A 26,672-nucleotide genomic window follows, 5' to 3' on the forward strand; every position below is an offset into this window, starting at 1 on the left:
TTTGCAATTCTCTCGGTAATGTCCAGATCTCTTATAATTTGTAATCCGCCTAGAACCGCAAGGCACAGGCGGAATAGAAATCACTAATGTAATGTAATGTAACGTAATGTTGAAGGTGCTGTTGGGTGAGGGGAAAGGGAAGAAGGTGGCAAAGCCTCGAAGCAAAGCCAAATTAACAGAAATGTCAGATCCAAGCTGTAGTGACAAATGCTTTATTGACCGTTTCTACCAATGTTCAATGATGAGTCCATTAAATGATAAAACATACAAAGTCCCGACAAGGATCCAAGTTGCGGCGACTCAGTCGACTTCCTCAGGGGACAATCGTGTACTTATAATAAGCTGCGAATGGTGCATAAATGCTTGTCGGCGTCTCTGCTTCATAAAAGAAGCGCCATAAGAACTGCCACACTGGGACAGACCACAGGTCCATCAAGCCCAGTGTCCTGTTGCCAACCGTGGTCAATCCAGGTCTCAAGTACCTGGCAGAAACCCAACGAGTATCAACATTCCAGAGCTGAGATTGTGATGTCATAATGCCTCATTCCACCAATGCCTAAGAGCCGAACTCATCAGTGATGTCACAATGGCTTGATTGTCCTATACTCAACTCACATAAAAACATAAGAACTGCCATACTGGGACAGACCACAGGACCATCAAGCCTAGTATCCTGTTTCCAACAGTGGCCAACCAAGATCGCAAGTTCCTAGTTATAAGCAGTGGATTTCCCCAAGTCCATCTTAATAATGGCTTATGGATTTCTCTTTTAGGAAGTTATTCAAACCTTTTTTAAACTCTGCTAAGCTAACTGCTGTCACCACATTTTCTGTCAATGAATTTCAGAATTTAATCGAATGAGGAAATATTTTTTTCTGCTTGTTTGAAATCTGCTACTCAGGAGCTTCAATACATGCCCCCTAGTCCTAGTATTTTTGGGAAAAGTAGTAACTCCTCTGCGTTAATTCCACTGTATTCCCACCTTTTCCTTTCAGGTACGTCTTCATTATCCAGAAGGGATACCAAGCACGTGAGATGGGGCCCGAGAGCTCTGTCATCACCAAGGTGAAGGGCATCTCCACATCTGAAGTGCCCGGCCTGGGAGAAAAAGTTTGGGATGTGGCTGAGTATGTGAAACCTCCAGAGGTAAGACCTCACGTGTACAATATCTCTGTGTCTCAGAGGTGCTGTCGGTTCCTGCTTTATAAAGCTCAGCACAAAAGTGAAAGAAGGTGACAAGCCTCGGAGTAAAGCAAAACAACACCAAAAGAGGCCCGAGAGATGTTTAAATAGCCTTCGGTTACATATATTTTAGTAATGCCAAACGTAAAAGTCCAACCACTAGTCCCTGATAAGCAAATCAAATATGGCCCTGACTAGGATCTAAGTTTCGGCGAGCACATCGCCTTCCTCAGGGGACAACCAAGGACTTGGAGATGTGAACAATTCTTTTAAAATGAACAGAGGTACTGTCGGTTCCTGGTTCATTAAGCTCAGCCACAGCAAAGCAGTGCACAACGACATTTAAAACACTCAAAACCATCCTAAAGCACTGCAGGGTGACGATGAGATCATGTAACTTACACCACCCCGAGGGGAGGCAACGGTCTAAGGTTTTGCAGCTTTTCAAGTTTAATTTTACCGCCTATCTGTCAGCCTGTGTGGCGTGCGTACAAAGTGACGTCTCACGGAGTACAATTTCATTGCCAAGCGTAGCGAGGGTCTAGGCCAGGGGTGTCAAAGTCCCTCCTCGAGGGCCGGAATCCAGTCGGGTTTTCAGGATTTCCCCAATGAATATGCATTGAAAGCAGTGCATGCAAATAGATCTCATGCAGATTCATTGGGGAAATCCTGAAAACCCGACTGGATTCTGGCCCTCGAGGACCGACTTTGACACCTGTGGTCTAGGCAGACACCCAATTTTAGCTAGGCCGAAGACCCCCATCTCTCTCTTTCCCACCAAGGCAAGGCGATCCCTCCCCCCCCCCCCCCCCCCCCCCACTGCAGCTGCCGCTACCTACTTTTTGAAGAGTCGATCTTCTCTGGCAGCGGGCAATGGGACTGATTCTTGCAACTCGCTCTGACCCCTTAGCCAGAGTACATCAGAAGGAAGGCAGTAGGGCCAGCGTGAGCAGCATGCGCCGGTCACACGGCTCGCTGCCTGTGATGATCGGCCCTATAAAGGTACGCTGGCGGAGTGGTTTCGGAAGTTTTTAGCTGGCAGGGCTTGGGGATCCCCACCAGTTACCTCATAGATGTGCCGCTACCGGGTGGGCCCAAGTGCATAGTGGGTGGGCCTGGGCCCACCCACAGCCACATCACTGACGAGGAGGAGAAGGGCCTAGTATCGCCTTTGGTGGGGAAAGTGAAATAGTGTTTATGTCACGGCAGTTTTATAAGAACATAAGAATTGCCGCTGCTGGGTCAGACCAGTGGTCCATCGTGCCCAGCAGTTCACGTCCACTGTGGCCCTCTGGTCAAAGACCAGTGCCCTAACTGAGACTAGCCCTACCTGCGGACATTCTGGTTCAGCAGGAACTTGTTTAACTTTGTCTTGAATCCCTGGAGGGTGTTTTCCCTAATAACAGCCTCCGGAAGAGCGTTTTCAGTTTTCTACCACTCTCTGGGTGAAGAAGAACTTCCTTACGTTTGTACAGAATCTATCCCCTTTCAACTTTAGAGAGTGCCTTCTTCAGGTCAGATGCCAGCTGTGGTGAGCAATGGTTTCTAAACGATTCTTTCCCCCCACCTGTCTGGGCAAGCCACTTAACCCTCCATTGTCCAGGAACAAAATAAATACCTGACTATATGATATGTAAACTGTTTTGACTGTAACCACATAAGGTGTATCAAATCCAATCCCCTGTCTGTCTGTGGATTATAGGGTGGCAGTGTTTTTACTATCATCACCCGGACTGAGAACACTGCATTGCAGACACTGAGGACGTGTCCTGAGGTAAGAGGATGCAAATGGGTGAGGGAGGGGGGGTCAGGTGTTTCCCAGAACGAAAAGATCACATTCTAAGGATGTTCCTATAATAGCACAGGGGTAGGCAATTCCGGTCCTCGAGAGCCGGAGCCAGGTCAGGTTTTCAGGATATCCACCATGAATATGAACGAGATGGATTTGCATGCACTGCCTCCTTGAGATGCAAATCTATCTCACGCATATTTATTGTGGATATCCTGAAATCCTGACCTGGCTCCGGCTCTCGAGGACCAGAATTGCCTACCCCTGCTATAGCATAAAGAGAGAGCATCACTGTGAGGGCCCTGGGTATTTGAGGGATAGGTTTTAAGTTTCAAGCTTAATAAAAATTTGATGAATCGCTTATCATAGATTCTAGGCGACATGCAATAACAAATGAGGCATACAAATATAAATTTAAAAATATAAACAAATGACATGGACAAAGACGGACATTCAAGTAAACGAGGAGGGAGAGGGCTGGACTAGAATAAAATCGAGAAAAGAGAACATAAAGAAGGAAGAGCTTCTTCGTGGCTGCTGTTTACTTGTTTGGGGAGGTCAAATGCGCGCATGACGAAGGATACTATTTTGTCTTTTTGAGGGGGGACCTCCCCGGGCCCCCCACCACCACCACCACCACCACCACACTTAAAAGATTCACTTGGTATCTAGTGTTAGGGTAAGGTTTACGTCATGATTATGGGAACCCTTTACGTAAGTGGATATCTGGAAGGCCCTGATTTGCTCAGACTCCTCAGACCCCGTCCCTTGGGAGGGGCTTGAGGCGCCTTAAGCCCCTCCCAAGGGATGTGGCCTGAGGAGTCTGAGCAAATCAGGGCCTTCCAGATATCCACTTATGGCAGATTCAGTCACGGGGCGCAATTGACAGGCCACAGTTGTTGTGCGCACACTTGTACGTGCGTGCAATTCTCAGGATGCATTTGAGTGCAATTGTGCATGGATTTGTCGGTGTACCATTTGGGGAAGGAGGGATAACATCAGTGCTGAAAGGCGTCTTTGAACAGGAAACATTTCAAAGACCCCTTAAATTTTTTCCAAGTTTATTTCCTCCCTGCTACAAAGGGGCAAAGAGATCCGAGTAAGGGGGGGGCAGTTACTGAAAAGTGTTTTTGTGCAAGTGCTAATGGTCTTAAGCGAGGGTACGAAAAATCAACATTGGATCGGAGGGGAACATGAGGGATGAGTCATTTGTTAATAAAGGCTGGTTCTCTGGTTTTATGTGTTTTAAAAGTAAGTAAGGGCAGTGAAAGACTAGCCTGGTGGTTAGTGAAGGGTTCAGGCCCCTCTGCAGCTCCATGCGACTTTGAGAAAGGCACTTAACCCTCTGTTGCCCCGGTCCATCTCCGCATACGATTCAAACTCTTCTTACTGACGTTCAAGCGTAATCGATCAGCAGCTCCTCAGTATCTCTCTTCTCTTGTTACCCCCTAATACTCCCCTCCAGGAATTCCGTTCATCAGACAAATTCCTCCTCTCTGTTCCCTTCTCATCTACAACCGACTCCTGTCTCCGGCCCTTCTACCTTGCTGCGACGGATGCTTGGAACAACCTGCCTGGCTCGCTATGTCAGGCTCCGTCTCTGGTGGTATTCAAAGTCAGACTAAAAACCACTTATTTGAAGCTGCGCTTAAACACTGACCCAACCAACATATCTGTCTGTCATTCCCTTAATAGTCCCCTACCACCTTTTAGCCCCCTCTGTGTGTCTGTCATAGTTAAATTGTAAGCTCTTCTTAGCAGGGACCGTCTCTTGCATATACAATGTACAGCACTGGTAAGAATATAAGAATAGCCTTACTGGGTCAGACCAATGGTCCATCAAGCCCAGTAGCCCTAATACCTGGCCCAAACCTAAGGAGTAGCAACATTCCATGCAGAATCCCATGGAATAGCAAGATTCCGGAATCCCAAAGAGTAGTAAGATTCTAGAATCCCAAAGAGTAGCAACATTCCATGCAGAATCTCAAGGAATAGCAAGATTCCGGAATCCCAAAGAGTAGCAAGATTCCATACCACCGATCCAGGGAAAGCAGTGGCTTCCCCCTTGTCTTTCTCAATAACAAACTATGGACTTTTCCTCCAGGAACTTGTCCAAACCTTTTTTAAAACCAGCTACGCTATCCGTTCTTACCACATCCTCTGGCAACACTTTCCAGAGCTTAACTATAAAAATAATACATGTAAATTGTTGTTGTTGTGAGCCCTCTAGGGTCAGAGAAAATACCTGAATATAATATATGTAAACCACTTTGATTGTATCACAGAAGGGTGGTATATCATATTGTTTGGGGGTTGTAACTGTGCTATTTTAATTACCTGTGGATTCTTTTCTGTCTCATCTGTCTCTCTCACTTCCATCTCCCTCTCCATCACCGTCCTTCTCTTTCAGAGCAGCAGTGCTCCTACTGCCAAATGCGGCTCCAGTGGCGACTGCCTCCCTGGAGAAATGCACATGCTGGGGAATGGTAAGTTTTGGGTGTTAATGCCCCTGGCTCTCAGGCAAGGGAACCTGGGAATGGAGGGGGATGGGAAGCAGAGGCAAGGATAGAAAATCTATGGGGATGGGAAGTAGAAGCGATGAGATATGCAACTCCGATGGGGGATATGGAGTGTGGTAATGAGTGAGAGAATCTGGCAATGAGAAAAGCCAAGTCTTGGAGAACTAGGGGAGAGTTGGCTCCCAGTTGCTCACCGCATAACATATAAATTAAGTCTGCGAACTCTCAAATCTCTTCTTTATAAAACTCCCACCTTCATTCATAAATTATTGATTCCCTACACCTCGACAAGATTACTGAGATCAAACGATCGACATCTATTAATTGTTCCCTCACACAAAAACATTAACACATGGCGGCAATTCATCTTTTCTATCACAGCCCCCCAAACATGGAATTCCCTCCCTATTTATTTAAGGGAAGAATGCAATCTAGACAGATTCAAGAGCAAGTTAAAAAAGGGGGAAGGTGTAAAATGCGGACCTGACAAACCTCGCGGATCTAAAACCTCACGTCCTTAAAAATCTGAAGTCCGTACAATGAAGTCGCTGACGGATCCTAATGCTTTTCCCTCCCTCCCAATCCATCATTGAAATGCAAGCAAGCTGGATCGCGGGTTTTAAAACTTCCTTGTAATAATTTACTTGAAAATCCGGTGGCACTTTCATAGGATACGATATTATTTAGAACTTCAATGAGGAAAAAAAGTCAAATATCTAATAAAAACAATAAGTTTTTACTCATAATGACAGAACATAAGAACATAAGAAGTTGCCTCCGCTGAGGCAGACCAGAAGTCCATCTCACCCAGCGGTCTGCTCCCGCGGCGGCCCTTCAGGCCTGAGCAGTGATCCCTGACTATTTCTATAACTTACCTCTTACTCCTATCCCTATAACCTGCCTCTACTCCTATCTGTACCCCTCAATCCCTTTGTCCTCTAGGAACCTGTCCAAACCTTCTTTGAAGCCCTGTAACGTGTTTCTGCCTATCACAGCCTCCGGAAATGCGTTCCATGTATCCACCACCCTCTGGGTGAAAAAGAACTTCCTGGCGTTTGTCCTAAACCTGTCCCCTTTCAATTTCTCCGAGTGCCCCCTTGTACTTGTGGTTCCCCATAATTTGAAAAATCTGTCCCTGTCTACTTTTTCTATGCCCTTCAGGATCTTGAAGGTTTCTATCATGTCACCTCTAAGTCTCCGCTTCTCCAGGGAGAACAGCCCCAGCTCCTTCAGTCTGTCAGTATACGAGAGATTTTCCATTCCCTTAATTAGCTTAGTTGCTCTTCTCTGGACTCTCTCAAGCACTGCCATGTCCCTCCTGAGGTACGGCGACCAGTACTGGACGCAGTATTCCAGATGTGGGCGCACCATCGCACGATACAGTGGCAGGATGACTTCCTTCGTCCTGGTCGTGATACCCTTTTTGATGATACCCAACATTTTGTTTGCTTTCCTTGAGGCTGTGGCACACTGCACCGACGATTTCAATGTTGTGTCTACCATCACTCCCAGGTCTCTTTCTAGGTTACTCACCCCTAGCGGTGATCCCCCCATTTTGTAAGTGAACATCGGGTTCTTTTTCCCCACATGCATGACCTTGCATTTCCCTATGTTGAAGCTCATTTGCCACTTTTTGGCCCACTCTTCCAGCGCTGTCAGATCCTTTTGGAGATCTCCGCAGTCTTCCTTGGTTTTAACCCTGCTATATAGTTTGGTGTCATCCGCAAATTTAATGAGCTCACATTTTGGTCCCCCCTCCAGGAGTTGCTATTCAGCAAATTACGAGGAATTGGAAAAATTATGATAGATTGTTATAGTTTTTGGTGGAATTCATTGTGCCATATTTTTAAAATGGAGAAAATAATAGCTGTCCAACGAGGAAGTTATAAAAAGTTTATGGAGGTCTGGGAGCCATTAATAAATTATTGTACGGATTAATTATAATTGAGTAATTAATAATTTATTTCTCTCCTTTTGATTATTGAAGTATAAGGGGGGGAGGGGGGAGGATTTTATATGTATAAAATTATATGATTATATTGGAAGAAGGATGGGAGGGCGAAGTTATAGTTTGATTTCAGTGAATGTATGATTAATAAGTATTATTATAGTGTATATGATATATGATTGTATAATGAATTACTTGTTGAAAGTTTTAAAATGAACAAAAAAATTTTTAAAAAACTTCCCTGTAATTTCCTAAAGGATTTTTTTTGTTGTTCTTTTTTATGGCCTCTCTCCCCATATACATTTAATAGTCCTTCACACCTCAACTACCCGTAGCTGTGCACAGCCCGTCGTATTAAGCAAGGATAACACGAAATTTCGTGCAAGTTTAATGGAGTAATTCCCCACCTTCAGTACGGTATCTTTTGCTGGGAGTCTTTATGTAAGTGTTCAATGCTAGGGGAAAGTACCTCGATGACATTTTAGCTCCGACGGATCTTAATGCTTTTCCCTCTCTATGCTGAGACTAAAAGTGGCACCGACCTCAGGGCAAAAGTTTTGCCGCTAGTCTCAGCATAGGGAGGGAAAAGCATTAAGATCCGTCAGAGCTGAATTGTCATCGAGGTCTGTCAGAGCCAAAAACTACAAGTGGCGTGGACCTCAGATTTTTAAGGACATGCGGTTTTAGATCCGCGAGGTCCTTCCCGTAAAAAGCTGCCGTGATCTTGTTGGGTGTCGAGTCCTTTGACCGTGTGCTCATTTATACAACCTTATCCAGTTGAATTGAATTGGTTTTAAATATGAAGGAAAGCTCCAGGAGACCATGTAGATGCTGACCTACACTGTTTAACATTCCCCCTTTCAGGACAGAAGACGGGACGCTGTGTACATTTAGACAATGGGACGGAAAGAACTTGTGAAATCTTTGGATGGTGTCCAGTTGAGGACAAATCTGTCCTGAGGTAAGAAACTTCTCAAATGTCAAAGGGGTACCTATCACTTCTACACCCAGCTCCTAGGCTCAACCTCGCTCTATATACCAAGCCTATGCTTCAATTTCCTCTCCGTTCTCCTGGATTTGTACAATTTGTACATGCCTTCATGTCTTTTCCATATATACCCTACTCTTTGGCCCTTGGGATCATTCCTTTTGTTGTCCTCTGCATTGTTCAGGTAATCGCACCTCTGACCTTTCCTCCTCTGTAGTTTCAGGGAGAGTAGATACCAGTTCCACCTCATACCCATTTTCTTGCTCTTCCTTGTTAGACTTAGTAGATAAGGACAGGTTGTTCACCCTCTCCGAGGTAGGGAGAACAAGAGGGCACTCTCTAAAATTAAAAGAGGTTAGATTCCGTACAAACGTAAGGAAGTTCTTCTTCACCCAGAGAGTGGTAGAAAACTGGAATGCTCTTCTGGAGTCTGTCATAGGGGAAAACACCCTCCAGGGATTCAAGACCAAGTTCGACAAGTTCCTGCTGAACCGGAACGTACGCAGGTAGGACTAGTCTCAGTCAGGGTACTGGTCTTTGACCTAAGGACTGCTGCGTAGGCGGACTGCTGGGCACGATGGACTGGTCTGACCCAGCAGCGGCAATTCTTATGTTCTTATGTTCTACCTGCTTCTTAGCACACACAAACCATCCTCTCCACCACCCTATCCTTTTTTTTCCATAACCTCTTACCTTGACCTTCATCATGTGCCAACTCTATCTTTGTATTATTGGACACCCTCTGTAAGGTTTTGCAGTGGGGTGCAGCAGACAAGCCCCCCAAGGGCTCCTTTTACGAAGCTGCATTAGCGGCTTTATCGCACGTGACTTCTTAGCATGCGCTAACCCCCGCGCTAGTCAAAAAACTACCACCTGCTCAAGAGGAGGCGGTAGCGGCTAGCACGGCCGACAAATTAGCACGCGCTATTATGCCCGTTAAACCGCTAACGCGGCTTCATAAAAGGAGCCCCAAATGTCAGGTTGCGGTCCTGCAATCCACCAGAGGTCCTGGGTTCAGTGCCCTCAGGAGGTTCAGCAGGAAGTGAAATGAAGGACAATGACAGTCAAGAGTAGTTGCATAAAATATATTGTGTAGAAATAGGCTTAATATAACAGAGATAATAATAATAAAATTATATATAACCCGCAATACCTTAACAGTTCAGAGCGGTTTACATCAAGAGAATCTGCCAGATGCAGATGAAATACATATAGAATTATATTACTCGCATGACTGAAGTTTCTTAAACAAATTTTATCATACAAATAGGACTTCACAGATTTCCTAAACATTTATTAAGACAATGAATTAAAAAATAAACCACTTAAGGTTTTGCTCCAAACACCAACCTAGTAAGATAAAGTTTTATCCAGAAACCTTTTTAAAATACACTTCCTCAATATTCACGGGAGTTAGGGGAAGAGCCGGCCCGCGAATATTAAAAAAAACGTGAATAATATTCGGGCCGGTTCTGACCCAGCCCCGTCTTCCCCCGGAATCCCAGACCTTACCTTAAGCCCTCTGAGACTTCCCGGAACCATACCTGGTGGTCTAGCAGGCTTTCGGGGCAGAAGCGATCTTCTTACGCTTCTGCCCCGTGCAGATCACTTATAGGAAATGGCTGCCTTGAGCTCCCGTCGTAGTTTCAAGAGACTACGGGAGCTCACGGCAGCCATTTCCTATGAGTGATCTGCACGGGGCAGGAGCGTAGGAAGATCGCTTCTGCCCTGAAAGCCTGCTAGACCACCAGTTAAGGTTCCATGTAGTCTCAGAGGGCTTAAAAATAGCACCCCAAATTAAAATCACTTTTAAAAAAATTGTGAATAACCAGATCCGCAGATACTGAAACCGAAGATTTGGAGGGAGAAGTGCACATCCTTTTAACGTAGGAAAAGAAAACAAAGAAATTCTCAAATGATTAACAAGGTAAACAGGAGCAAGTCCTACCAGCGTTTTATAACATAAACTTGCAAATTTGAATATAATTCTGGCCTCCAGTGGCAACCAATGTAATTTCCTATAATATGGGGTATCGTGATCTGATTTTTTTCAGCTCAAATAACAAATGCACAGCAGTATTTTGAATGATTCTTAATCTCCTGATAGTTTTTTTTGTACAATCCTAAGTAGATGATGTTACAGTAGTCTAATGTGCTCAATATATTAGAGATTGACCAACAATCTAAAAGATGAAAAATCAAAATATGATTTTAATATACGTAATTTCCAAAGAGTATAGTAAAATTTTTTAATCAGAATATTGGTATAGGCTTCAAAAGTTAAAGATTGGTCTAAAGTAACACCTAGAATTTTTATTGTGGGACTGATAGTATAGTTCATTCCATTTATCAATGCTTAGCAGAAAGATACATAAAAATATGCTTGGTTACTAATGTACAGAAAGATATTCTATTATGTAGCTGCTTCCGAGTGTGTAAATGAGAAAGGACAGTTTACCTGCACGAATGTGTGTCTCTGAATTAGGTGAGAGGCTGAGAGAGGGAAATAAGTCAGAATCCAGAGAAAGAAGATAGAGAGAGAGGCAGGGATTTGTGTGTGTTTTTAGAAGCTGAAGATAGAAGGGCCTGGAAAAAAGCAGGCAAGAGGTTTTATTTGAATTCTGTTTCTGTCTTCATGGATGGGGGTATATAAGGGGTGAAGAGAGTGAAACTAGGGGTGAGGCTTGTCCCTCATAGACTTGAGTTTCTGTTAGTTTCCAGGATCTCTCTGTGACAATGGCTCTTGATAGACACTAACTCTCTGTGCCAGAACATGGAACTGAGGCCGTTCTCTACTTTAAGCATTGGACCTTAGCACATCTGTTGAACGTCCTCAGGGCTGCGCCAAAGGTCTTTTGTTACTCTTAAGCACTGATAGTTTAGAAGTAATTTAGGGCATTCTAAGGCAGAATAATCTGTCTGTACTGACATCCCCCAAGATCAGATCTGTTTGATATAATCTCCCATAGGCCTTTGCTGACATTGGTTAGGCCAACAGAAAATGTAAGGCTGACACCCTCCTTTTGCCAATTATTGTAACAACCAGGTTAAGATAGGATGCCTCGGTTTGGGTAGGAGAGAAGCCCCATCATGCAACACAAATACCTTCTGTGTTTGAAAATGAGGTTCACATTAGCTTGAGGGGATTTCCACAAGTGCAGGTGAGTTTTGGGTTCTCTAGGGCAGATTTTGAGGTATAAAATGATATCTCGCCTCTTTCTCTTGTTCTCTTTATTTGCAGTGAGTCTCTTCAGAAATTTGTCCCAGAGTTCACCATTTTAATCAAGAACAGCATCCACTTTCCCCAGTTTCGATTCTCCAAGTAAGGATCATCCATAATCAGTAATCGTACACCTCTTCTAAAACTAAGTTACTTTGCGTCATTCAAAATCATTAGGCCTTACAATGTAATATCTAGTAACTCTGTGAAAAGAATTTCTTAACCAGTAGCCTTTGGTAATCCAAATCATAAAGTCCTTCATCGCTATGAGATTTTTTTCTCAGTAGAATCATTATTCGGTGACTTGTGCACTGGGTAGATGTGTGTAGTAGAGAATGATACGGTGGATGTTACCCGCGGCTAGCCGTGAGTAGCCGCGGGTAACCCGCCAAAACAGTAGAGGGGGAAAAGATGCTCACTACAGGTACAGGGACAAGGTAATCCACTGTCCCATGGAGCGGTGAATGACCTTGTCCCCGAAGTTAAGGGAGGGTATGCGCGCGGTCACCGATCGTGCGCGGCCCCCCTCCCTCTTTCCTACGAATCTATCTCCCTCCCTCCCTCCCCCTTACCAGTTGCGTCAGAGGAGAAGCTTCCGCCCACACACATGCCGGAGCCTACGTGATGCACGTAGGCTCCGGCAGCTTTCAACAAATACTCTGAAACCTTAAAACGCACCGAGAAGGTAAGGGGGAGGGAGATGAATGGACCGCGCGAAGGATGCTGAAGGGCAGTGAGGTGGCGAGAGGGAAGGGTGAATGCTGCGGCGATGGGGACGGGGCGGTGAAGGGGATAATGGGGACAGGGATGGGGCGGTGAAGGGGATGGCGGGGACGGGGATGGGGCAGTAAAGGGGACGGTGGGGACGGGGTGGTGAAGGGGATAATGGGGACAGGGATGGGGCGGTGAAGGGGATGGCGGGGACGGGGATGGGGCGGTAAAGGGGACGGTGGGGACGGGGTGGTGAAGGGGATAATGGGGACAGGGATGGGGCGGTGAAGGGGATGGCGGGGATGGGGATGGGGCGGTAAAGGGGACGGTGGGGACGGGGTGGTGAAGGGGATAATGGGGACAGGGATGGGGCGGTGAAGGGGATGGCGGGGACGGGGATGGGGCGGTAAAGGGGACGGTGGGGACGGGGTGGTGAAGGGGATAATGGGGACAGGGATGGGGCGGTGAAGGGGATGGCGGGGACGGGGATGGGGCGGTAAAGGGGACGGTGGGGACGGGGTGGTGAAGGGGATAATGGGGACAGGGATGGGGCGGTGAAGGGGATGGCGGGGACGGGGATGGGGCGGTAAAGGGGACGGTGGGGACGGGGTGGTGAAGGGGATAATGGGGACAGGGATGGGGCGGTGAAGGGGATGGCGGGGACGGGGATGGGGCGGTAAAGGGGACGGTGGGGACGGGGTGGTGAAGGGGACGGTGATCCGGTGACGGGGCAGTGACGGGGACAGATTTTTTCCCCCGTGTCATTCTCTAGTGTGTAGTACAATATTTTTTTATACTTGACCTTTAAAGGGTGTGTATATTTTACCACTTACAAAGGAAGCGAAATGCATACTAAGTGCCACTAGCTCAAGCTTAAGTCATCATTGCCCAGCAAACAACCAACTAACTTAAAAGATAAGTGTCATTACTTTATCACTTTTTTTTGTTTTTGTTTGCTGTTTCACTAAAGCATAAGCATTTAAAATCAAAAATTAAAAATTATTTAAAAATTATAACCATCTGTGTGCCCGATGAAAGAGAACGTGCTAACCTGTAAACTGCTTTTTCAGTGTGCAGCACAGGTATCTGAGGGCTACAGTTTCTCTTACTAAGTGCTAGCAAGTCCATTTTTGCCCTGCTACAGTATTATTCTGGGACTTGACACCATTGCTTTGTAAGTAGTGGACTATATGGAGTGACATAACTACTCCAACATAATCTTAACACATCTCTGCCTTGTGCATGTTGTGTGCAGATGCACTGGATTTGTGTTTCACAATCTGTATATTATTCATACACATGGCAACTGTTGGGCATCGGTACAGGAGTGGCCACAGGGGCCAAGGCCCACCCCCCCCAAATTTGGCAGTTGATGGTCAGAAGAGTTATGACTCTCCCGACTCCCCCACTTATCTCCTCCTCGGCCGCTTTCATTTTAAATCTTCGGGCAGCCGTCAGCGGCAGCGAGTGAGCCTGCTGCCGTCCATGTGTCCTGGAAGTCTTCGTTCTGTAGCTTCCTGCTCACTCGCTACTGACGGCTGCCCAAAGATTTAAAATGACAGCAGCTGGGGAAGAGATAGGGAGGGGGAGCTGGAGAGAGGGAAGTCTAGGGAAGAGCTATTGCGCCCCCTCCCCCCAACAGAAAGTGTTCCGCTGCCTATGCGGGCTCCTCTAAATCATTTATAGACTGCCTGAGGGGAGAGTGTGGCATACTGGTTATGGGTTCACACCCATGCTGCTCCTTGTGACCCTGGGCAAGTCACTTAATCCCCCCATTGCTCCAGGTACATTAGATAGATTGTAAGCCCACCGGGACAAAAAGGGAAAAATGCTTGAGCTCCCCTGGGAGAACAATATAGAACATTGAATGAATAAATAGTGTGAAAAGTTTCAGCTTCTGATAACTAGAGTTGGTATTATGACATCATAATGCCTCCTTCCACCAATAAGAGCCAACCTCATCAGTGATGTCACAATGGCTCGATTGCCCTATATTTGGCTCACTTTTACTACACTTTGATTTCTAGAGTGGTGCAGTGGTTAAAGCTACAGCCTTAGTACCCTGAGGTTATGGGTTCACACCCACGCTGCTCCTTGTGACCCTGGGCAAGTCACTTAATCCCCCCATTGCCCCAGGTACATTAGATAGATTGTAAGCCCACCGGGACAAAAAGGGAAAAATGCTTGAGCTCCCCTGGGAGAACAATATAGAACATTGAATGAATAAATAGTGTGAAAAGTTTCAGCTTCTGATAACTAGAGTTGGTATTATGACATCATAATGCCTCCTTCCACCAATAAGAGCCAACCTCATCAGTGATGTCACAATGGCTCGATTGTCCTATATTTGGCTCACTTTTACTACACTTTGATTTCTAGAGTGGTGCAGTGGTTAAAGCTACAGCCTTAGTACCCTGAGGTTATGGGTTCACACCCACGCTGCTCCTTGTGACCCTGGGCAAGTCACTTAATCCCCCCATTGCCCCAGGTACATTAGATAGATTGTAAGCCCACCGGGACAAAAAGGGAAAAATGCTTGAGCTCCCCTGGGAGAACAATATAGAACATTGAATGAATAAATAGTGTGAAAAGTTTCAGCTTCTGATAACTAGAGTTGGTATTATGACATCATAATGCCTCCTTCCACCAATAAGAGCCAACCTCATCAGTGATGTCACAATGGCTCGATTGTCCTAGACTTGGCTCACTTTTATTACTCTTTGATTTCTAGAATGGTGCATTAGTTATAGCTACAGTCTCAGCACCCTGAGGTTGTGGGTTCAAACCCATGCTGCTCCTTGTGACCCTGGGTTAGTCACATAATTCCCCCATTGCCTCTGGTATATTAGATTGATCGTGAGCCCACCAGAACGGACAGGGAAAAATGCTTGAGTACCTGAATAAATTTATGTAAACCGTTCTGAGCTCCCTTGGTAGAACAGTATAGAAAACTGAATTAAAAAAATATGCAGAGTCATTCCACTCCCAAGGGGGTCTTGTGGCTCACCCAAGATGCAGCTCTGGTGCAGTTACGAATATGACTTACACTTTTGAGGGAGAGCCCCAGAAATACCATCTAGCAACTGATAAAGTTAGTGTGTGGCTTGGGTGACGGCGGACAGCCACGTAAACCAATGTGTGTTTTGCAGCGTGTAACAGATATGCTGGTTTTGTGTCTCTTCAGAGGGAATATTGATGAGAGCAAGGGCGACTATTTGAAGATGTGCACTTTTCACCCACTCACTGACCTCTATTGTCCGATCTTCAAACTGGGCTTCATTGTCCAAGAAGCAGGCGAAAACTTCACCGAGCTAGCCCAGAAGGTAACCGCAGAATGCAGTGATCAAAGAAGGATCCGGCAGCAAAATTATTGTACCTAGATCATGACGTGGAGAGGGATGACACACAAAGAGCGAAAAATGGCGGCAGATAAAGACCATCTGGCCTGTCTAGTCTGCCAACCGTCAACTAGGTTTCATAACCCAACTTACAAAGTCATATCAAGTCATATCAAGGCCACCAGCGTGCTCGACTTTAAAAATAAATGGGACATCCAAGTGGGATCCCTACGGGGGTCGAGCTAAGGAACTGGGTCATTAGCACTCAGACTTGATGGGGTGGGTCAGAAGAGTGGGCAGACTTGATGGGCTGTAGTCCTTTCCTGCCGTCATCTTTCTATGTTTCAATATGGAGAGGAAAAAAATCTCAAATGCCAGCACCGATGAATGTCAATAGCGACAGTCAGTTTCCCATCAGGTCACGTTCTCTTTCATTGATCAAAAACCTCTCATGGAGAAAATTTGGGTGCAAAATTTTAACTCATAAGAGATTAACAAAAGATTTTTTTACAAGTGCAATTAAACACCAGCACTTATCATTAAGTAGCCTGTAGCCCGATGGGACCCGTTTTGCCGAAATGTTTCGGCTTCTTCAGGGGTCTTTGAACGCTACAAACCCCCCAAAAGTGCTGTTAACGTCTTAAAACCCATTGATATTGGACTACAAGTTGTTAAAACATTTAGCCAAGAAGGTACTTACAGCGAGCAGCTTTTCTGCTAATACTATTCAATTCAGAGATGACGCTGAGTCAAAGCAAACGCCGAGCACACGTATTTTAACGGTTCATAGACAACCCCGCGAAAGACAAAGGCGCGCGCCGACAACTGAGCGCAAGACGGAGGCGCGCGCCGAAGAAAATTACAGTTTTTAGGGGCTCCGACGGGGGGTTTTGTTGGGGAGCCCCCCCCCCAGTTTACTTAATAGAGATCGCTTTGTTTCTTGTGGATTTGTTTCCCCTGTTATCTGTGTGGCGTTGTAACCCCACACATTTTACTGAAAACTTCACTTTTTCCCTGTTTTTAGGGGAAAAGTTACGTTTACAGTAAAATGTGGAGGGTTACAACCCCCGAAACCCCTGGGCAACATGGCGGCGGCGGTCTTTGCTGTCCAATACACCAAACTACACATGAGACCCCTGCAATGGCACCTCAGACATCACTGGAACCAGCATACCCAACCACTGACCACCCAGATACCCATTTGCCAACCCATACACAAGACGCTTCACTGGTGGATGGCCCAAGTTAATTTAATGAAGGGGAAACCATTCAGACCACCACCTTACTAGCTGGTGGTCACCACGGATGCCTCCATACATGGATGGGGGGCACATCTTCTCCAGCTTCGCACAGGAGACACATGGTCTGCCCAGGTGTCCTCACTCCATATCAACCTAATGGAGCTCAGGGCCATAGGGAATGCCCTCGAAACCTTCAAACAATGGGTGACAGGCAGGACAGTCCTCATCCAAACAGACAACCAGGTGGCCATGTACTACATCAACAAGCAAGGGGGTACAGGGACGGCCATATGGGAGTTCGCCAACTCCATTCAATGCCCCATCCAGGCAACTTACCTCCCGGGGGAGCAGAACGACCTGGCCAACAGCCTCAGCCACCAGCTGGATCCCTATGAGTGGTCTCTCAACCCTGCGGTGATGAAGAACATCTTCAGCACCTGGAGCACACCGAGCATCGACCTGTTTGCAACAGAACTGAACTCAAAATGCACGACCTTCTGCTCAAAGAGACTGACCCATCGCCGTCTCAGCCCCGACGGTTTGTCTCTGAGTTGGAACTACGGACTCTTATACGCTTACCTGCCAACACCTCTCATACCCTAAGTCCTGCAGAAGATCCTTCAGGACAGAGCAACGGTGATCATGATTGCCCCGTTCTGGCCCCGGCAACCATGGTTCCCGTTCCTTCAAAGGATAGCGATTCACCCACCTCTCCGCCTCCCGATCAGTGCAGATCTCATAACACAACACGGGAGCGCTACCCTCCACCACGACCTGCGTTCCCTAGCTCTGACCGCATGGATGTTGAGAGGACGAACCTACCACAAGACGTGGAGCACATTCTCATGGCAGCCAGAAGACCTTCAACCAGAAAATGCTACGGATTGAAATGGAGAAGGTTCCGCTACTGATGCACAAGCACGCAGCGAGACCCTTACAACTGCCCCATACCGAACATCCTGCAGTACCTACTGAGCCTATCTCAGATGGGCCTAAAACCTATTTCCATCAAGGTCCACCTAAGTGCGATCGCGGTTTAGACACTGGCTTAGACAACTCACTGGTACCACACTGGCTTAGACAACTCACTGGTGTCGGGCACCCAGTATTCGCAAAATTCATGAAGGGACTGTCCAATCAGCACCCATTGGCAGACCACCGCCGCCCGGATGGGAACTGAGCTTGGTGCTGCATCAGCTCACCCTCGATCCCTTCGAACCTTTGTGGGAGGCAGATCCCAGATTCCTGGCCTGGAAAACCCTCTTCCTGACCTCTAGACGTATCAGCGAGATCCAGGCCCTGGTCCATCACCCCCCCCCCCCTACACACTCCTACATGAGGACAGGGTGGTGCTCAGAACCCACCCCCGATTCTTGCCGAAGGTGGCTTCAGCGTTTCACATCAACCAGTCTATCATCCTCCCTGCACTCTACATCCCCTCACAGGGAGGCTCGCAGCCACCTCAGCGACACCTCTTGGACTGTGTGCGAGCCCTGACCACCTACATCAACAGAACGCAACAGACCAGACAAGCCTCACAACTGTTCGTCTCCTACGACCAAAACAGACCAGGACTGCTGGTCACCAAATGCACGCTCTTGCGCTGGATATCCCAGTGCATCTCCTTCACCTATAGAAGAGCACAGCATGAACCGCTGGTGGGAGCCCACGCCCACCAGCTCAGAGCAGTAGCCACCACTCTGGCTCATCTACACGACACACCAATAGAGGACATCTGCAATGCAGCCACCTGGTCCTCCATGCACACCTTCACCAAGCACTATTGCCTCAACATTGCATTCCACGCCCCGAACGCATTCGGCCGAACATTCGTACAAGTGGCCCTTCCCTCCTGGGAGGGACAGCAACCACTAGCACAACCTTGACAAACACTGATCAAGTAGGGTGTCATAGATATTGATTAAGTAGGTCTTCCAGTACTACATGTCTAGACTGAAGGTTGAATATGCAAGTACTAATTGTCACATGCAATTACGAATTGTTACTGTTGACCAGTTGGTTTTCTCACTGTTCTGTGAGTATTATTGCCCAGTTAACACAGCACTTTATTAAAAACCTTGTTTGTACAACTTAACCTGCTTCGCCTGATTACCCTGCCCGGCTTGGCCTCCACAGCCAGGCGAGGGATGCACAGAGCGCTAAGGCGCAGGTCCATTCGGTATATCCCTCGGATTGGGAATCATCCATATGTGGCTGTCTCATCCTGCTTGTCCTAGGAAAAAGTGTAGTTACTTATCTGTAATGTAGGTTCTCCGTGGACAGCAGGATAGTCAGCCACACAACCCACCCGCCTCCCCTTACGGCCAACCCAGCCACAGCTAGGAACATCCTGGGGATTAGGTGGAAGCAGGGGGAAATGGGTAGTGCTCGGGCATGCCCAGAGGGGCCCGGGCATGGCACGTGCTGAGAGAAAAAAAAAAAATCTCTCTGAGCTATTGGAGAGCTTATCCGCAAATTGGGAGCTGTTGGGACAACACCCATATGTGGCTGACTATCCTACTGTCCACGGAGAACCTACGTTACAGGTAAGTAACTACACTGTTTGAATGCACCCCCGGCTGCAGGACAACATGCCAGCACGGTTTTCGAATTATACATCTTCAGGAGCTGTCAGATCTGTTTTATCTTCATTTTCCTTCTCCCGGTGGCTTTCTGCTTTCCCCTTTCTCCCTGATTCCCATCATCTTCTTTTGCAGGGTGGAGTTATTGGTGTAGTTATCAACTGGAACTGCAATTTAGACTTGGATCCTTCCCAATGCATTCCCCAATACTCTTTCCGACGTCTGGACCCCCCCAATGAAGCCTCCTCCGGGTACAATTACAGGTCAGTCACTTCACCTTTGATATGTCAGGGTCAACGGATAATACAAACACGTTCAAGGCATGAGACCTCCGTGGCTAATGGTTTACATCCACCAGAAGGTTCAAATATTCATTGCGCAGCTATCCACCCCCCCCTCCCCCACCAAAGATAACGGTGCTGCAAACATAAGAACATAAAAGTTGCCTCCGCTGGGTCAGACCAGGGGTCCATCACACCCAGCAGTCCGCTCCCGCGGCGGCCCATGAGGTCCATGACTTGTAAGTGATCCTTTGTCTAAAACCCTTTAATCCCCATTATTCTTCTACCTATACCCTTCCATAATCCTATCTCTACCTCTATCTATATCCCTCAATCCCCGTATCCTTCAGGAACTTGTCCAATCCCTCTTTGAATCCCCTGCATTCCAAGTGTCTACCACCCTCTGAGTGAAGAAAAATTTCCTAGCATTGGTTCTAAACCTGTCCCCTTTCAATTTCTCCGAGTGCCCCCTTGTTCTTGTAGTTCCCAATAGGCTGAAGAATCTATCCCTTTCTACCATTTCTATGCCCTTCATGATCTTGTAAATCTCTATCATGTCTCCTCTGAGTCTCGGCTTCTCCAGGGTGAAGAGCCCCAGCCTTTCTAATCTGTCTGCGTATGAAAGGTTTTCCATACCTTTTATCATTCTTGTCGCTCTTCTCTGAACCCTCTCAAGTATCTCCATGTCCTTCTTTAGGTACGGCGACCAATATTGGACACAATATTCCAGATGCGGGCATACCTGCTTTCTTTCCCAAGGAGATGAAGACCTCAGTGCTAGGGTTGCCAGATTTTCCAACTGAAAGTAAAACCCAGGTGTCTTAATCTGTCCTCCTTACTTTCATTGCTTTCAGCGGAAGTAAAAAAAACCTGGATTGCACGGACGGCTTCATCGACTTGTCAACCAGTACTCCCAAGTCTCTTTCCTGCAGAACTTGGAGAGACCCCCCAGGAAAGAGACTTGGTCATCAAGTCGATGAAGCCATCTGCGCAATATGTGGCAGCAGCAAAAAGGGCAAACAGAATGCTAGGAATGATAAAGAAGGGGATCATGAACAGATCGGAGAAGTTATCATGCCGCTGTACCGGGCCATGGTGCGCCCTCACCTGGAGTACTGCATCCATACATGAAGAAGGACATGGTACTACTCGAAAGGGTCTAGAGAAGAACGACTAAAATGGTTAAGGGGCTGGAGGAGTTGCCGTACAGTGAGAGATTAGAGAAACTGGGCCTCTTCTCTCTTGAAAAGAGGAGACTGAGAGGGGACATGATTGAAACATTCAAGGTACTGAAGGGAATAGACTTAGCAGATAATGACAGATTGTTCACCCTCTCCAGGGTAGGGAGAATGAGAGGGAACTCTCTAAAGTTGAAAGGGGATAGATTCCGTACAAACGTAAGAAAGTTCTTCTTCACCCAGAGAGTGGTGGAAAACTGGAATGCTCTTCCAGAGTCTGTTGTAGGGGAAAACATCCTATAGGGATTCAAGACAAAGTTAAGACATGTTCCTGCTGAACCAGAACGTACGCAGGTAAGGCTAGACTCAGTTAGGGCACTGGTCTTTGACCAGAGGGCCGCCGCGTGAGCGGACTCCTGGGCACAATGGACCACTGGTCTGATCCAGCAGCAGCAATTCTTATGTTCTTTTTCTGGAGCCTTATTATAATCCTAGTGTTATTCAGCTTACTGGAAACCAGTACAATAAACAAAGTGTAGGAGTAATAAGATCCTTTCCAATACAATTAAATCTCAGCTCAGTGAGCAGCAGTGTCCGATAAGCAAAGAGAATGTTAATAAAATCCAATAGAGCGTTAAAAATTTTTCAGAAAGGGGCAGAGAATAAAACTGAGATTATCATTAAGCCTCTGTACATATTTGTGGGGCAACCATACATTGAGGACCGTATGCCATTCTGGTTGCCAAATTAAAAAAAAATATATATATTAAAATTGTGGAACTATAAAAGGACCCGTGAAGGGAAACAAAGCTGAACCAGTGGTGTAGAAAGGGGGAGGGATGGGTCGGTCCTCCTCAGGTGCCATGTTGGTGGGGACGCCAACACCCTTCCTCCTCTCTGCCCCCGTCTCTTCCCACTCCTCCACTTGCCAAGCACGCGCCCCCCCCCCTTCCCTTCTTTCATTCCTCTAGTTGTTCACTTCGTCGTCTCTCCCACTGATGTCACTTTCAGGGTCCTGCCCATAGGAAGTGACATCAGAGGGAGAGCCGACGGGGTTGCAAGGAGCACAATGAAGTTCTTGTTGCTCGCGGCGGTGAACGACCAGAGTACAGGGGAAGGGAAGGGGGGATTGGGGAAGGAGCAGGGGACAGAGATGAGGATGGGGGAGGGGCACCACCGCTCTGGCCACCTCTCACCCTCACTACACCACTGGACTAAACAGGTTATGACTCTTCAGCTTGAAATGTGAAGACGGAGAGGTGGATATGATAGAGGTCTATAGAATCATGACCAGCATACAACTGGTTAACAAGGAATGTCTGTTTGCCCCACCCCATTCCACCCCTATATGAACCTCATATCTCCTTATAAGAACATAAGAATTGCCGCTGCTGGGTCAGACCAGTGGTCAATCGTGCCCAGCAATCCGCTCCTGTGGCGGCCCTCTGGTCAAAGACCAGCGCCCTAACTGAGACTAGCCCTACCAGCGTACGTTCTTGTTCAGCAGGAACTTGTCCAACTTTGTCTTGAATCCCTGGAGGGTGTTTTCCCCTATAACAGCTTCCGGAAGAGCATTCTAGTTTTCCACCACTCTCTGGGTGAAGAAGAACTTCCTTACGTTTGTACGGAATCTATCCCCTTTCAACTTTAGAGAGTGCCCTCTCAGTCTCCCTACCTTGGAGAGGGTGAACAACCTGTCCTTATCTACTGTCTATTCCCTTCAGTATCTTGAATGTTTCGATCATGTCCCCTCTCAATCTCCTCTGTTTGAGGGAGAAGAGGCCCAGTTTCTCTCTTTCGCTGTAAGGCTTGGGGCTGCATCTGGAGGACCTCCGCACATGCATGGATGTCAACGCCATGACATCATGTGCATGCATGTGACTTCACCGTGCCTACATCTGCATGTGCGCAGAGTCTCTCCAGACATGGCCCCCAGCTCAGGGCTTTCCAAAACCCTGACAAACTGCTGGGGTTTTGGAAATCCCTCCGGGCACCCGGACAGTCATCTGTAAAGAGGACATGTTTCAAGTTTCAAGTTTATTAAAAAAAATTTTTAAACCGCTTAATCAAATTTCTAAGCGGTGTACAATATATAAAATTTACATAAAAACAGATTAAAAATCAGGGATACTAGAGACAACACAAATCACATAATCAAAACACTTAATCAAAACACATAATAAGACACATGGCCTTACTTCAAACAATACGAAAGAAAGGGAAGAACTACAATCATAAAAGAGAAAGTGAAACAAAAAGGGAAATACAGTAGGTTAGGGTAAAAAACAATAAAAAAATTTTAATTTTTTTTGTCCTTAAGAGGACAATTATTGTCCAAAGGCGTCTGGAACAAAAATGTTTTTAATTTTGATTTAAATTGTCTGGGTTTTCCCGTACATCTGATAACTCTAACTGGGACTAAGGAGGGCCATTCGTCCTAAGGAGGTCCACTAATGATCACCACCTCTTCTAGAAATGATGGCTAAAACCTCAGTTCTACCTACTCAGATGGGGCAAGACCCAGACAACTGCAAAAATCAGCAGAACTAGGGAGACTGCATTAGTAGGGTTGCCAGATTGTTCCTTTCAGAAAATCCAGACCCCCCCTAGCCCCGCCCCCAAGCACTCCCTAGCCCCGCCCCCTGCTTCCTGCTCTTGTCATGCAGGGAGGAAGTCTGCACATGATGGCCGCGCATGCATGGACTTCCTCCCCGCCCGACACAGCTTTTCAAAACCCAGACAAAGTGCCGGGTTTTGAAAAGCCATCCGGACCCCCAAACATGTCCTCAAAAGGAGGACATGTCCGGAGAAATCCGGACATCTGGTAACCCGACTGCATAAGTCCCCTTCCCTTGCTCCATCTGCATGTAGTGAACGCGTGACTGCGTGTTCCATAAGTATCTTCTGTTCTGTACAGATGTACTTCCTGCTTTCTACCTGATGTACTTCCTGCTTTACAGATGTACTTCCTGCTTTCTACCTGATGTACTTCCTGCTTTACAGATGTACTTCCTGCTTTCTACCACAGGTTCGCAAAGTACTATAGACAGAATGACTCCGAGTCTCGTGTACTCATCAAAGCCTACGGGATCCGTATTGACGTGATTGTACACGGAGAGGTTTGTGTTTCAATCTCAGTGGTCATTTACGTGGTTTGTACCAGCAAACCTCGAAAAGGTCTCAAAAGCCTGCTAACTTATCATCTCTAGCCAAATTTTCCATTGGCGCAGCAGGAGTCACAAACAAAAACGAGCCTGGTCATAGGCTTGAAAAAAGTGTGCGCTGGAATTATGTGAGATACACATACAATTACATGCATGTACTGGCATGCACTGAAGGATTACATGCACCAGAATGCTATTCACATATAGAGGGAGCATTTTAGATAGAACGTCTAAGTTTGACTTTGCGACGTTTTGAGAAAAGCGTCCCAAAAATCGGGTGGACAAAATGTCCATTTTCGAACCCACAAACGTTTATCTTTTTTCTCCCTTTTTTTAAAGGATCCAGCTAGACATGTCATTTTTGTTCTTTGTTTGTTTTGCCATTATCGAAAAAAAAACCATCCAAATTAAAAACATCCCAAAACAAGCCATTTGCATCAAGGAAGGGGCCAGCATGTTTAATGAACTGGCCACACAGACATGCCTGAAAAGCAGTGGGGCACCCTAGAGGGCGCTGCTGTGAACTTCACATTAAGTGTGCCAGGTACGCATCTCACCATAATCCCCGTACATTATTTGGCGAGCTTTCCAAAACCTACTGTACCCACCTGACTACCACCCCAATAGCTCTTATACCTGGAGGTGTCACCTACATGGCAAAGCAATGGGTTTTTGGTGAGTTTTAGTGGGCTTACACTTTCACCAGAAGTGTACTAGTGAGGGTGGCATATGGGCCTGGGTCTCCTTCTCTGCAGTCCACTGCACTGCCCACCAGGCTACTCCAGAGACCTGTTTGCTGCTCTACTAGGGCTGGCCATAGTATCTGCAGCTGTCATAGAGTAGATATTTGGGGGGGGAGGGGTCCAGGGACCACTGAGAGAGTGTGTTGGAGCCATATTTTCATCCTTCCAGTGGTCATCTGATCAGTTTGGGTACCGTTTTGACCCTTATTCATTTTAAAAACAGGTCTAGCACAAAGGCCCAGATTCTCAAAAAGTGCGTCCCGATTTTAGGCAGCTGTAGGCGTCTTACAGCTGTCTAATCAGCCAATCGGGATGCACGTTTAAAAAAAAAAAAGCTCCCCAGGCAGGCCTGAAGGCACCTCCGGGAGCCTAGGGAGACCCGCAAGACGCCTAAGCTCGCCTAAGGGCCTTAGGCGAACCTAGGTGGCCCTACGCGTCTCCCTAGTAGAGGAATAAACCTTAAAAATGTAGGCCAGCAAAATGCTGGTCTACATTGTAAGTAGATGCAGCTGCTATACTTATCGCGGCAAGGGATCTCTCTGCCGCTATAAGTATAGCGGGCCGCGGCCTGTCCGATCGGATGCCGCCGCCCCCCCCCCCCCCCCCGACATTACCGATCTCCCTCCCACCCCGACACTACCGACCGACCGACCGCCCCCCCCGACACTACCGACCGCCCCCCCCCCTACTGATGCTGGCAGGAGAGTGTCCAATCCCTCCTGCCCGAAGACGGCGCACCCCCCCCCCTCCTGCCCGAAGACTGCACACCACCCCCCGGCGCTAACAACCCCCAAACTAACCTGTTCTTCGGGCCAGACGGTTCTTTCCCGTCTAGCCGGTAAGCCCGCCTCGTCGAAATGAGGCGGGCTCGCCCCTTCCCGGCCCATCCCGCCGAAGCCTAAGGCCTGATTGGCCCAGGCTCTAGAAGCCTGGACCAATCAGGCCTTAGGCATAGCGGGTCCGCCCATCCCCACTAAATCTAAGGTCTGATTGGCCAAGTGGGGATGGGCGGACCCGCTATGCCTAAGGCCTGATTGGTCCAGGCTTCTAGAGCCTGGGCCAATCAGGCCTTAGGCTTCGGCGGGATGGGCCGGGAAGGGGCGAGCCCGCCTCATTTCGACGAGGCGGGCTTACCGGCTAGACGGGAAAGAACCGTCTGGCCCGAAGAACAGGTTAGTTTGGGGGTTGTTAGCGCCGGGGGGTGGTGTGCCGTCTTCGGGCAGGAGGGGGGGGGGATGTGCCGTCTTCGGGCAGGAGGGATTGGGCACTCTCCTGCCAGCATCGGTAGCGCCGGGGGGTGGTGTTCAGTCTTCGGGCAGGAGGGGGGGGGATGTGCCGTCTTCGGGCAGGAGGGGGGGGGGGATGTGCCGTCTTCGGGCAGGAGGGGGGGGGATGTGCCGTCTTCGGGCAGGAGGGGGATGGATGTGCCGTCTTCGGGCAGGAGGGGGGGGGATGTGCCGTCTTCGGGCAGGAGGGGGGGGGATGTGCCGTCTTCGGGCAGGAGGGGGGGGATGTGCCGTCTTCGGGCAGGAGGGATTGGGCACTCTCCTGCCAGCATCGGTAGCGCCGGAGGGTGGTGTTCAGTCTTCGGGCAGGAGGGGGGGGTGCCGTCTTCGGGCAGGAGGGATTGGACACTCTCCTGCCAGCATCAGTAGTGTCGGGGGGGGGGGGGCGGTCGGTAGTGGCGGGGGGGGGGGGGCGGTCGGTAGTGTCGGGGGGGGGGCGGTCGGTCGGTAGTGTCGGGGGGGGGGCGGTCGGTCGGTAGTGTCGGGGGGGGGGGGCGGTCGG

At 47.8% G+C, this 26,672-nt stretch overlaps 1 protein-coding gene across 2 annotated transcripts in view; it reads left to right on the forward strand.

Moving 5' to 3' along the window:
* P2RX2 (purinergic receptor P2X 2) overlaps nucleotides 1-26,672 on the forward strand; it is a 53,372-nt gene that overhangs the window by 3,190 nt on the left and 23,510 nt on the right. For both annotated transcript variants that reach the window (XM_033953798.1, XM_033953799.1), the window contains exons 2-9: nucleotides 996-1,146; nucleotides 2,885-2,956; nucleotides 5,382-5,457; nucleotides 8,303-8,399; nucleotides 11,668-11,748; nucleotides 15,542-15,680; nucleotides 19,654-19,781; nucleotides 24,006-24,096. In XM_033953798.1, coding sequence (XP_033809689.1) covers nucleotides 996-1,146; nucleotides 2,885-2,956; nucleotides 5,382-5,457; nucleotides 8,303-8,399; nucleotides 11,668-11,748; nucleotides 15,542-15,680; nucleotides 19,654-19,781; nucleotides 24,006-24,096 — 835 coding nt within the window. The remainder of the gene's footprint in view (nucleotides 1-995; nucleotides 1,147-2,884; nucleotides 2,957-5,381; nucleotides 5,458-8,302; nucleotides 8,400-11,667; nucleotides 11,749-15,541; nucleotides 15,681-19,653; nucleotides 19,782-24,005; nucleotides 24,097-26,672) is intronic.

The sequence above is a fragment of the Geotrypetes seraphini genome, chromosome 8 (genome assembly GCF_902459505.1).
Source record: "Geotrypetes seraphini chromosome 8, aGeoSer1.1, whole genome shotgun sequence".
Classification (NCBI taxonomy): Eukaryota; Metazoa; Chordata; class Amphibia; order Gymnophiona; family Dermophiidae; genus Geotrypetes; species Geotrypetes seraphini.